The sequence below is a fragment of the Hemiscyllium ocellatum genome, chromosome 5 (assembly GCF_020745735.1).
Source record: "Hemiscyllium ocellatum isolate sHemOce1 chromosome 5, sHemOce1.pat.X.cur, whole genome shotgun sequence".
Lineage (NCBI taxonomy): Eukaryota > Metazoa > Chordata > Chondrichthyes > Orectolobiformes > Hemiscylliidae > Hemiscyllium > Hemiscyllium ocellatum.
Window position 1 is genome coordinate 47,455,515 of NC_083405.1, and position 14,006 is coordinate 47,469,520.

Below are 14,006 nucleotides of genomic sequence, written 5' to 3' on the forward strand. Positions count from 1 at the left end.
GTGTAGTGTGACATGAACCCAAGGTCCCGGTTGAGGCAATCTTCCTGGATACTGAACTTGGCTATCAGTCTCTGGCCATTCTACATTGTTGTCTATCCTCAAGTCCGCCCTGGAGGATGGTCACCTGAAGATCTGAGGCCGAATTTCCTTGTCCGTTGAAGTGTTCCCCAACTGGGAGGGAACACCCCTGCCTGGCGATTGTTTTGCAGTGTCCATTCATCCATTGTCATAGTGTCTGCTTGGTCTCGCCAATGTACCATGCTTTGGGGAATCTTTGCCTGCAGGGTGTGAGATAGACAATATTTGGCTAAGTCACATGAGAACCTGCTGTGTGCATGGGGAGTGGTGTCCATGTCTAATGGTGGTATCCGTGTCAATACTCTGACACGTCTTGCAGTGGTTGCCATGACAGGGCTGTACTGTGTTGTGGTCAATGTCCTGAAGGCTGGGCAGCTTGCTGCGAACAATGATCTGTTTAAGATTTGGCGGTTGTTTAAAGGTGAGAAGTGGAGGTGTAGGGAAGGTCATGGAGAGGTGCTCATCCTCCTACAACCCTTCGAATGGATGAGAGACTTAACAGCAATCTCAGTTTGTTCAATATATCATTTTAATTGACCTTTTGCTATCAATTCTATGTCTTATGATCTTGCCCCACTAGTTACCTGAAGAAGGAGCAGCACACTGAAATCAAGTACTTCCAAATAGACCAGTTGGACTATAACTTGGTTTTGTGTGATTTTTAACTTTGTAAACATTCACCACTGGTGTACTTCATTTCTATACCACTTAAATAATATACTTTTTCATCTGAATAATGAGCATGTGAGTATAGCGGATAAGACAATCAGCTGGAAAGGTAACAATTGTGATGAGATCCATGTGGTGTCACATCCCTGTTAATACTATAAACGTTTCCATGACTGTTACCTTTGTATTTCCTAAGATCACTTTTTCCTTCAAGCACAAATATTTCAGTCTTTATAAAAGCTTCTCTTGAAATGTTTTCAAAAGAAACATTAGAAATAAAAATATGGATTGTTTTTTTCAATGATTTTTTTTTTCCCTCTTCTCCAGGAACTTGACCAGATCATCAGTCAGATGATGCATGTTGCAGAATATCTTGAATGGGATGTGACGGAACTCAAACCAGTATGTAGTTTCAACTATCACTCACTTGGTGGTGCTATGGGAACACTGGTACACTTGGGCTAGAACCCTTAAAAACGCTTCTTAAATATCAATAATTGAAAGGATTCCATTTTAATAAAGATTTTGCCTTTTGTGGAATTAAATATTTTTAAGACAAAATGCTGCATGTTATCCTTAGGTATGTTGCTGATCATTGACACTGAGATCTAAAGCCCTGAATACCAGTTGTTGAAAATTAGTGCACAGATATGAAGTTGTGTAAAAATATTCAGTAACTTGCTCAGACAGTTTTAGAATTCTAGGAGCAGTCTAGTGTCCCTGAGGGATATTTATTGACATATTGATACTTGACAAGGCAGACATTTTAGACTTTGATCAGCAGAAGTATAGGTTTGTATCAGAAGAGTAATAGAATATTTTTAGTAACAAAATGTACGATAATCTGAAAAAAGGTTTTAACAGTAATACTGTAATAAACCCAATTGACGTCATGGTTCTTAGTCAGATATAGAACTCGAGACATGAATGTTTGCAACAGTCACAGAAACAACTTTCCAATGCGTTGACCTTTCTTCCTCCTCCCCTTGCATGTACAAGCAAAAAATACCTTCATGTATCAGAACAATAACCAATAATAGAATGATTTCAGAGTAGTAATCTCAAGGTTCAGATTGTTTGTGACACATTTGCTTCTACAGTTCACAATGTCATTTGATTTCGCTCAGTTAAATTGTTGTAATTATTGCCAGTCATCTATTATTCTCTGTAATTAGCAAAAATACAAACAATTCCGTACATGATTTACCGTTTAAATTCCGTTCCAGTGAAGAATGGTTCAATTGTTGTGACAATCTGAAACAAGACTGTAATGTCGCTGATATCTTTAGGTCATTACACAGCAATCTAATGAAAACAAATTGGAAGTGATTCTCTGTTGCTGAAATCACCAGGGCACATGCAATATGCCAAGAAATTGTGTCATTAATAACTTCTGGTGAATTATTTCCATTTTGGTTCTATATCTGCTTCCTTCTTTGCCACATTGTGCCCAAAGAGATTGTCAGTTAACTAATTCCAGATCTCATCAATACTGCTTTGGAATTAGTTCACTAATCCAAGCATGATCTGACCGAATTTAATCTCATTCACTTTGTTCCTTTTGCCCACTTATTCTCCATGTCGTGAAACAGGTCATGTTGTATAAGTCAACCTTTGAAACTTCGGAAACTTTTGCACAAACAGGAGTCAACTTAGTTGCTGAGCATAAAATGTGAACTATTGGCATGGGTATGGGTGGCCAACATTTTGAAATGTGAAAAAAAACGACAATTATTCATATTAAATTAAACCAAATTACAGAAGAAACTTTTACCATTAAAATGCCTTTATCCATAATTAAAGAGTTTTACCCCGATCAATTACTTTGACAACAGACATACGCTTCATCAGATTCATTCTTGTCTCACCTCAGTCTGGCATCACAGTAAGGATCCTCCACTGGATCAGGTGTAGCCAGTGTTGGTTTCATACTCATCATCCTCACAACAAATCATGTTCAGCGACATACATTGAATCAGATACTGCATATTTTTGAACAATCTAATAGTTTGTGCATTAATACCATTATGCAGTTTGATGACAAAGCCACATAAAACATCAAATGTGGCAGAATACATATTTGCACTGTTTTTTGTGAAGCTTTTCTCTCCATCAATCATTGATCTAGTTGGTTCATGACATTAGTAGATATCAGTTGAGTGAGATATCCAAAGATTTTAACCAAGGACTTAAACTCCCAAAATAAGTGCAGTTTATGTGGTATTTTTTTCCAAGTGTCTCTTAATCTCATTGAGATCCAAGCATGTCCTATATTAATAAACTTTACACTTCATGGAGCTCATTGGAATCCCAATTGTACATATTATTGATCCACAAATTCACTTCATACATATCCATCAAACCACTTCCACTGACATGCACAGGAATTCCAGCAGGGAACTTGATTTCCATAATGGGTATACACTTAAAAATTATCAGAGACTTTAATTTTTGTCCATTGTCCAGTGCAGGCGATTATCATCAGGTGTTGTGTCTTCTCACGTACTGTAGTTTTCTCAAGAACTGTTTCCAAACCTCCTCCTCCACAATTAGGTTCTTATGTCGGAATTCATGAGTATGTCATCCATGTTGGCAACACAGTATATTGGGTATTTCCGTTTCTTTCACTGTCTGATGAAGATTTACTGGAAACTGGTAATTTTATCATTGAGGTCTTTTGGCAGTCTTGAGGTAATTTTGGTCTCCTGCCACAATACATCTTTGTTTTATAAAGCAATGACAAGAATTAGCCATTGACTAGTTCTGCTGGGCTCACAGCCTCCTGGTGGTGTTGGGACAACTATTGAGAACCTATTCTGACAAATGCTTCTCGTGATCAGGCAGATGGCTTGTCTCTGTTATCAAGGCGCATTTAAATCTTGGTTACATGCTTCAGTGTAGATTCCTTCTTTCACATGACACCAGTTTTATCAACAACACCAAACTCCATGACTACAGAAGTTATTTAATAAGTTTTTAAGTGTTTAAGGCCTTAAGCTTGAAACCAGCTTAATTCTTCTTTACTTTTGTTGAACCTTTTCATTTCACTTTGTTGTTTGCTATATTCAATGTGTTCTTGTGGTTGAGCCTTAAACTCCTGTACGTGTTCACAACACAGCCCATGTAGTTTGCTGGATTCCATGCACTAGTTGTGAGGTACCCGTAAGTAAAACACGAATTTGTTGCATAGAAGAATCGAGACTGACTGCTGCTGCAGATGTAGCATGTCATGGCTGAACTGACTGGATCAGTTTTTATGGTAAGTACATACATAAATATTTTTCTGGGACTTGAGAAATGCATCATCTTATAGCAAGGTCGATGTGATACTAACTACAATTGTTAGGTACCTTAAATGCTAGCTGTGCGGCGATTGATAGCAATTCCTGCATGGAAAGTCATGATCATTAAAGCAACTACTGGCATCCTAATGCTCAGGTATTTTTTGTTAATCTGGCCTGCTTCTCTGGATAGGATTTTACATTATAAATTACTGTTTAGGAACATTGCACAGAAGAGACATTGCAATGCAACAAGTTTCATTGCAAATTACTCTCACTTCAGTATCTGTCGATTGGAATTCCACAAATAATATCAAAATACTGTGGATGCTGAAAAATCTGAACTAAGCACAAGGGGCTGGAGAAACTTAAGCGGTCCGGTAGAATCTATGGAGAGGGAAACAGTTAGTGTTTTGAATCCAGTGTGACTGTTCTTCAGAACTTGAAAGGGTTGGAAAATGGTCATGTTTATACATTTGACCAAGGCAGAGGAGGAGCAAGGGGAACTGATGGTGTGGAGAGTCATTACAAAAGGCAAAGGGGTTGTTAATAGTAATGAAAAACAAACAGCTGTAAAATAGATTTGAATTAAGATGTTAAAAGGAGAAAATGGGTCCACTCTACTGAAAGCAAAGTAAACAAGTTATCAGCAATACAGGACTCTGGTGAGGGTGGGTGGGGGAAGGGAAGAGTTGTGTAGATGAATGTAATGAAAATGGTGGACAGATGTCAGGCTCTGAAGTTGTGGAATTCAGTATAATGTCTCAGAGGATCCAACGTGCCAAAGGGGAGAACACATTTCTTGAGCTTGCATTGTGCTTTATTGGAATACTGTAGCAGATCCAGGACAGAAATGTTAGCATGAAAGAGTGAAGTGCTTTATTGAAATGGCAAAGGCAATTTAGCAAAAACAATTGTCCAACCCCTTTCATAGTGTCATACTAGACTTGAAATGTTACCTTTTTTTTCCTGAGTTTCACTAGCACGTTCTGTGTTTGTTTTGGATTTGAACTAAATTGTTGTGAAGAAACAAAACTATCATCATGCAAGGAAATACAAATGACTGAAGTTCATTCTATTGTGAGTCTGTGCATCATGAATTGTTTATGTGAAGAGGTGGAAAACTGTTGCTGTGGCCACCTGACAGAAACCAGCTACGCACCTTTATTAGCTTGCACTTTGTCAGCCCTCAGAATGTTAGTTTATTTGGGAGACAAAGACACTTCAGAGGGAGATCCTGCCCAACAAAGGAGAGAACCGTGTCTAAAAACCAAACACAGAGGAACCTCACTTATCCAGCATTCGATTATTAGATCGCAATATCCTGATGCTCGGTTAAACTATGTTATTCGGCATTCGAATATCCCGAATTCAATTAACCGAACGAAATACTCCCTACCTGTGTCATTTGGATAATCAGGGTTCCTCTGTAGCTGGGGGTGTGGCTGTCCTTTTAGTTAAAGTCTTGCAGAATCAAGCTATTTCTTCACAATAGTAGTGTTTACCTCCATCAAAATAGTTTTTTTGGATGGAGTAAGCTTTATTGAATTTGAATTTGAATGAAGATGTTATAAACTTGCAACATCATTTTCATTTATGAACCCTCAATAAATAATAAATCCTCAGGCCTGCAATTCTTTCCAGATCTTGCAAAGCCAGTGTATTAGAGACTCTTCGGACCCTTTCAGCATCTAAGGCATGTTCTTGCGTGAAGGAGTGAAAGGATATTGCTGCAATTAAATTTCAGATTTGAGACATGAACATTTATTTTTTTAAAAATCAAAGCTGCCCTGTGTCTTTTCTTGAGAGCCGTGGCATTCAAGGCACTACAACAGCACTGCAAAACACAATGTGTTGGTCAAAAAGAGTTAGAAAGGGGGAAACATCCTACTATCTCACCCAGGTGCATAACTTACATAGATGTCACTTATGTGTGCATCCAGAAGACTTCAGTACAGTCGTCAATGAATACTTTGCATTTCTGCTTCCTGTGTAAAAGGGCACTACAGGTTTGGAGATAAGGGTGGAGAGCTTTGAAATAATAGAAAAAAATGACACCGAGATAGAGGAGGTGGTCGTACTGATTGGAGCAAGGTGGATCTCGCAGCATGAGTTCCCTGAATGGGGCTGTTAATCTGGTCCAATTGGGGAGCCCTGGCTGATAGGTATAAACTGGAGTGTCCACTGCTTGTCACTGGCCACTCGGGTGTTTCCTTTCTTCCTGGTGGTGGAATATAAATAAAGATTTACACACTTGTTGTTCTTCACTGTGTCCAACACCTGCACATACACGACATGGGTGCTTGGGAAAAAAATAAGCACTACTGCTGTTAGGCAGTCGTGCGGGACAAAAAAAAAAGAAAAAAAAATAAACAGGAAAAATAAATAAACAGAGGTTCCCATCTCTCTCAGAGCTGCCTCTGAGAGATTGGACCACTATGTGAAGGACTCTGCATTTTCTGTTAAGGCGGGGTGTTGGGGGGGAAACTGACCTCTGAACTGCCTGGACCACACAGTCAGTATGTCTTATTACTGCTGTTGATATTTCGTACAGAGGAGAAGAGTTTTCTTTTTTATCTCTCCCCCTTGTTTCAGGTAGACTTTGCTTTGATTTCTTTATTGTTTATTGTGATCGTTTGTTTTCTGGGTTTCTTCCTGTTTAGTTCTATTAATTTGAAGCTGTGCTCAGCTGCGTAGGCAGCTAGCACTGCTGTGCTGCTGCAGCCTGGACCTGTTCTACTACCGCAGCCTGGGCCTTGCCTGCAACACAGCATTGCTGCTGCTTGGGCCTACCCACACCTGGGGCCCACTTCCACCACTGCCACTGCCTGGGGCCTGCTTCCACCAAAAAGAGAAAAAAAACAGAAGTGTCAGGAGATCTGTTCACTCTGTGAGCCAGCTCTGAGGTAGCTAGGTAGCTGCACCAGCTGTAGTAGCATGCATGTGTAAATAAAGAGTGACTTGGTGACGGGATACTGGAGTTTGCAGAGTTATTTCAGTACTGAAGGTTTAACAGCCTTAAAAGTGGATAGATCCTCAAGGTCATATGAAATATTGAGGGAGGCTAGTGAGATATTGGGGCCCTCGCAGTAATATTCAAATCTGCTCTGGCCACAAGTGAGGTGCTACAAGACTGGAGGACTGCTAATGCTGTCCAATTATTAAAGAGTGCCCATTGACACAAACCATCTGATCTATTCTAACTGGGCATGCTCACCTCTTAATTTGTTAAATATACATCTGCATTATAAAATTCTTAATAAAATGTTTTTAAACTACTCTATTTAACAACTTTTTTCCCTCTTCCCATGTCCTTTTATTTCATTGTTAATGGTTTGTTAGGTTTATTTAAATTACTTTTTCATTTTAATTTATTTCAGAGATTTTACTGCTACTGTGCATGCTCTTGCATGTAAGTAAACACAGCTTACTGACAAAAAAAGTAAAAGGGATAGACCAGGAAATTACAGGCTAGTTGATCTAATCTCAGTAGCAGTCATTTGATAGATTTCTAAGAGATGAAGTGTAATGCCCTTCCATAGGCTCAGATCAATCATTTAGCACTGATTTGTTAAAGGAATTTAATGTTTGTCACATGTAATTTAATTTATTTGTGGAGGTAGCTAAGAGTGTAATGAAGATGTAATGTATTTGATATGGTCTGTATGGACTTCAGCAAGGCAGTTAATAAAGTCCCTCATGGCAGACAGCTTGAGATAGTAAGAGCCTATTAAATCCAATGCTGGTTGAGTCTCAATTGGAGTTCTGCCTGCAAACTTGCTCACCATGTTATAGGAAGGATGTGATTGTGTGAGAGTGGGTACAGAGGAGATTTACCATGATATTGCTTTTGTTGGAAGGTTTGAGCAATGAGAAAAAAGATTGGGTAACCTAAACTGTTTTTCTTTGAGCAGTGCAGGTTAAGAGAGGTCCTGGTAAAGGTGTATAAGATTATGAAGAGCATAGAAAGGGTGCTTACAAATGCACCAATTCTTCCTGACACCAGGAAGGTGACACTAGGGTGGTACGATGGCTCAGTGGTTAGCACTGCTGCTTCATAGCACCAGGGACCCGGGTTCGATTCCATCCTCGGAAGAAACTTTGTGGAGTTTGCACATTCTCCCTGTGTCTGTGTGGGTTTCCTCTAAGTGCTCCAGTTTCTTCCCACAATTCAATGATATGCAGGTTAGGTGAATTAGGTAAAAACAATGACTGCAGATGCTGGAAACCAGAGTTTAGATTAGAATGGTGCTGGGAAAGCACAGCCGTTCAGGCAGCATCCGAGGACCAGTAAAATCGATGTTTTGGGCAAAAGCCCTTCATCAGGAATACAGGAGATTAGGTGAATTGGTCATGCTAAATTGCCCATCGTGTTCAGGATGTGTAGGTTAGATGCATTAGGCAGGGGTAGATGTAGTTAATAGGGTAGGGTTATGGATCTGGGTGGGTTACTCTTTGGAGGGTTGGTGTGAGCTTGTTGGGTCGAAGGACCTATTTCCACACTGTAGGGATTCTAAGTTCTAAATCCAGTGCCCTTTTCCCCCCCTCTTCCTTTGTCCATTTCATCTCTATTCTCCCTCCCTTCCATTCTTTATATTCATATTCGACTCTGCTGTCCCCTTTTTATCTTTCCCACTTGCACATACGTCATGTCACAGAATGGATCTTCAGTCAATAGTTTTATACTTTAAAACTGGAAAAAGTAGGCTGCAAATGCTGGCCACTTGTAGGACACCTGACATCATTTGTGGATTTAAATGATTTATCCTTCTTGAGGAAACAAAAGGAACATTGCAGATTGACACAGAACCAGAAAGGATTTATTAAATTGAATGATTCTTTCAGAAATAAGGGCACAGGTTATCTCAAACACCATGTTAAATAATAGTCCAGGTTATTTTACTCAATATACAAATCATTGTATGATTATAAAAAAGAAGGACTTTGAACTTGTGGGAGTCATATGATCGGTGAGCCATTCTGATGTCTGTTTTTTTAAATCCAGTTCAAAGCTGTTTGCAGACAGTGGCCTACCAGAAGCCACAGTATTAGCTGGAAGTCAGTCAGCAGCCAAAGAAATGAACAGCTACACCTTGATGGAGGGTGAGGGGAGACAACTTCTCCAACTGTCCCTACTTCAAGATCACTTGAGAACCAAACTCCCTGATATTTTGCAGAAGAAGCTTCAGAGCCTGCTAGGAATCCTTTGCTTTACAAGATCCTTAGTTCATCTTTAAAGCATCAGCTTCCTCCAAGAAGCCAGGCCAACCTTGTTGGAGCTGGATAAACCAGATATACTATGATCTGCAATGGCTTGACTGGATTTGTGTGTAATCAGTATTTTGTTTTTGGTTTACTGCTGCACAGATCACCAATGTCCCTTGGGAATATTGTCTATTATCAGTCTCTGTGTGTGCATATGTGTCTATATGTATGCATGCCCATGTGAGTGTAGAGATGATGTGCTTCACATTCAGGATGAAAGAGTGAGAAATAAATGCCTCCTCTATTTTAAAACTCATCAGGGCTTGCTGCTTGAAAATTTAACATTCACCAAGGATAAGAAAGATCACACCTTTTACTGCAAAACATACTGAGAAGTTATAGTCATGGACACCTGGTCGTGAAGGTGCACATCCATCAGATTAGATTAGCTACAATGTGGAAACAGGCCCTTCGGCCCAACAAGTCTACACCAACCCTCCGAAGAGTAACCCACCGAGACCCATTTCCCTCTGACTGATGCAACTAACACTACGGACAATTTAGCATAGCCAATTCACCTAACCTGCACATCTTTGGACTGTGGGAGTAAACCAGAGCACCCAGAGGAAACTCAAGCAGACATGGGGAGAATATGCAAACTCTACACAGACTGTTGCCCAAGGCTGGAATTGAACCTGGGACCGTGAGGCAGCAGTGCTAACCACTGAGCCACCGTGCCGTCTTCCAGGTATAGCCATTTCACTCAATGGGACTGCTGAGCTACCACCTCTACTTGCGCTACCAGTTGTTGGAAACAGATCACCATTCTTAATCGAACAGCAGCCCCTAAATTGGCTATTGCCTATGAAATATAGCCTGGTTCACAACTCCCACAGATGTGTGGTTGACACGCTCACCACCTTCAGACCTTGAAACCTTGGAAAGTCCCATTTCTGGAATTCTCTCCACTACTACATCTCTCCTTTCTTAAAGATGCCCCTAAAAATGTACCTCTCTACTTGTCCTCGTATCTCCTTATGTAGCCGAAGCCAAAGCTTGTTTGATAACACTCCTAGAAAAGATTTTGGCTGATTTACTCCAGTCAAGGTGCTAAGCAAATACAAGTTCTTGTTGTCAGTGAGCTCTCCAAGTGAAGCAGGAAGTTTGAAATGCAAATTTTGTTGCTGCTGGAAGGTAAAAATGGAAAAAAATAAATCTGTGCTGCCGAAGGAAATGAAAGTGGAATCCAGGAAATATAGCTTGTTTATAAATTTTATATGGAATTTGAAGTGCCCTCAGCTTTCTTCCTTTACACATTCTGCAACAAAAACCCGCTAAAGATGCATAGTCGGACCTGGTAAATCTATTTCAATTAGGAAAATTCAATCCTGTTTTGTAGCAAAAATTAGCATGCTAATGAGACATTCATTCTTTATATCAGTGTTTCATAAAACAACTAATCACCAGGTAATTCAGTTGATTAGTTGTTCTATGAAATATTGATATGTTGAATTAAAGTGCCTTGTCACTTGTTCATTCACATGGGAGCTATCTCTTTCAGGGCACCTTGATTGCACTAATACTGCTGTCGCTGATACTCAAACTAGACAATATAAATTTCCTACAAATATTTCACTAGAAAATGGCGCAACTGAACTGAAACTTGCGACAACATTGTTTGGTACCCTAGCCCAGGAGTCAAACCAATCACTGCCTTTAATAGATTGGTGATTGTATGCATCTGGCTTTATGTACACAGCTCTGTTGTTATTCAGAACTGTTCTTATTTTAAGTACAAAGTCATGCCAGTGTGCCCGATAAAAGGTGACAGTCAATTTTCTGCATTAAGAGAAGAAAAACTAACTTCAATATTTGGTTTTCATCTGCAACAACTTGGATTAAAAGGCAGAGATGTGTGCCTCAATCACTCAAGTCTAAACAAAGATGTGCGATCTCTCAAACGTAAACACTGATAAGACACAGAAAGAGATACAACTAGATAATGGACAAATATAGGGATACTCCATCTTCCAATATTTTACGAAAACAAGTGACTGATCATCTGTATAAGGGAGCATTGAATAGGTACCTCTCCATTTTGAAACATAGAACATGCATATTCAGATAAGACCATGAACAGTCCAATTATTTTATCACCAATTAATATAGAAAAGCAATTGACCATCTAATTAACCCAGTAAACAACCCAAAATTTATTAGAATTCTTAGAGGACCTAACAGGTAAGATTGATGAAGGGGAAGCAGAGGGTGTCATCTATACTTTCTAATCAGTCTGTTAAGGAATAAGCACCTCTGGAGCAGGAGCTTTAATCCAAGAATCCTAGCTTGAAGGCAGGGGCATTAATACTATGCCACTTAGAGCCCTTAGCTATGGATGTAATATATTTGGATTTCCATAAGTTGCTTTATAAGGTACAACATGTTCAGCTGTGTTCCAAGATAAGAGCCTATGGTGCTGAAAGTCGTATGTGCGCATAGATAGTGTATTGGTTATTGAATAGAAGACAAGAGTGTTGTGATAACAGGCGTCATTTTCAGGATGGTAGTTTATAACTGGTGGAGTGCCACAGGGATTAGTGCTGCGGCCACAACTATTTACATGATATACTAATAACTTGGATAAGAAAAGTCAATGTACTGTCATCATGCTTGTAGATGAGACAAAAATAGGTGGGAAGCCAAGTGATGAGGAAGACAATAGACATTGTCAGGTTAAGCAAGTGGGCAAAAGTTTGGTAGATTGTATATAATGTGAGGTCATGCACTTTGGCAGGGAGAATAGAAGAGCTGAATATTAGTTGAATGGAGAAAGAAGCAAAACGCTATACAATGGTGGGATTTGAGAGTGTATGTAGAAATCACAAGCTAGCAAATCTGTTCAGTGGATAATAGGAAAGGCAGGAGAAACCTAGACCTTTACTTCAAAAGGAATTGAATATAGAGTCATAGAGATGTACAGCATGGAAACAGACCCTTCGGTCCAACCCGTCTATGCTGACCAGATATCCCAACCCAGCCTAGTCCCACCTGCCAGCACTCGGCCCATATCCCTCCAAACTCTTCCTATTCATATACCCATCCAAATGCCTCTTAAATGTTGCAATTGTACCAGCCTTCACCACATCCTCTGGCAGCTCATTCCATACACGTATCACCCTCTGCGTGAAAAGGTTGCCCCTCAAGTCTCTTTTATATCTTTCCCCTCTCACCCTAAACCTATGCCCTCTAGTTCTGGACTCCCTGACCCCAGGGAAAAGACTTTGACTATTCATCCTATCCATGCCCCTCATAATTTTGTAAACCTCTATAAGGTCACCCCTCAACCTCCGACACTCCAGGGAAAACAGCCCCAGCCTGTTCAGCCTCTCCCTGTAGCTCAGATCCTCCAACCCTGGCAACATCCTTGTAAATCTTTTCTGAACCCTTTCAAGTTTCACAACATCTTTCTGCTAGGAAGGAGACCAGAATTGCATGCAGTATTCCAACAGTGGCCTACCCAATGTCCTGTACAGCCGCAACATGACCTCCCAACTTCTGTACTCAATACTCTGACCAATAAAGGAAAGCATACCAAATGCCTTCTTCACTATCCTATCTATCTGTGACTCTACTTTCAAGGAGCTATGAACCTGCACTCCAAGGTCTCTTTGTTCAGCAACACTCCCTAGGACCTTACCATTAAGTGTATAAGTCCTGTTAGGATTTGCTTTCCCACAAGAAAAACTACACAAAACAGTTAGATCATAGTTGGAATACTGTGAATAGTTTTTTTTCTACTTTATCTAAGAAATGGTATATTGGCATTGGAAACAGTCCAGAGGAGGCTGATTCTGGATATGAAGCGTCAGTCATATGAGGTGAGGTTTTTTTAGATTAGACTTACAGTGTGGAAACAGGCCCTTCGGCCCAACAAGTCCACACCGACCCGCCGAAGCGAAACCCACCCATACCCCTACATTACCCCTTACCTAACACTACGGGCAATTTTAGCATGGCCAATTCACCTGACCCGCACATCTTTGGACTGTGGGAGGAAACCGGAGCACCCGGAGGAAACCCACGCAGACACGGGGAGAACGTGCAAACTCCACACAGTCAGTCGCCTGAGTCGGGAATTGAACCCGGGTCTTCAGGCGCTGTGAGGCAACAGTGCTAACCACTGTGCCACCGTGCCGCCCACTTGCCACCGTGCCGCCCACGGTGAGTAGGTTGAGCCTGTACTCATCTGGGTTTAGCAGTATGTGAGGTGACCATTGTTGAAACAAAACAATCAAACAACAGGGAGAACTCACCATTTGGATGCAGAACTAGCTTGAAGGTAGGAGACAGAGGGTGGTGGTGGAGGGTTGCCTTTCAGACTGGAAGCCTGTGACCGGTGGTGTGCCACAAGGATCGGTACTGGGTCCACTGCTTTTTGTCATTTATATAAATGATTTGAGTCTGAGCATAGCAGGTATAGTGAGTAAGTTTGCAGATGACACAAACATTGGAGATGTCATGGACAGTGAAGGAGGTTATCTCAGAGCACAACAGGATCTTGATCAGATGGGCTAGTGCGCCGAGGAGTGGCAAATGGAGTTTAATTTAGGTAAATGTGAGGTGCTACATTTTGTAAAGGCAAATCTTAGCAGGACTTATACACTTAATGGTAAGGTCCTGGGGAGTGTTGCTGAAAGTAGTCACAGGTGGATAGGATAGTGAAGAAGGTGTTTGTTATGCTTTCCTTTCTTGGTCAGAGCATTGAGTATAGGA

The 14,006-nt window shown here is 40.5% G+C and overlaps 1 protein-coding gene across 2 annotated transcripts in view; it reads left to right on the forward strand.

The window, feature by feature from the left end:
- dgkb (diacylglycerol kinase, beta) overlaps positions 1-14,006 on the forward strand; it is a 729,492-nt gene that overhangs the window by 189,448 nt on the left and 526,038 nt on the right. For both annotated transcript variants that reach the window (XM_060825438.1, XM_060825439.1), the window contains exon 8: positions 1,075-1,149. In XM_060825438.1, coding sequence (XP_060681421.1) covers positions 1,075-1,149 — 75 coding nt within the window. The remainder of the gene's footprint in view (positions 1-1,074; positions 1,150-14,006) is intronic.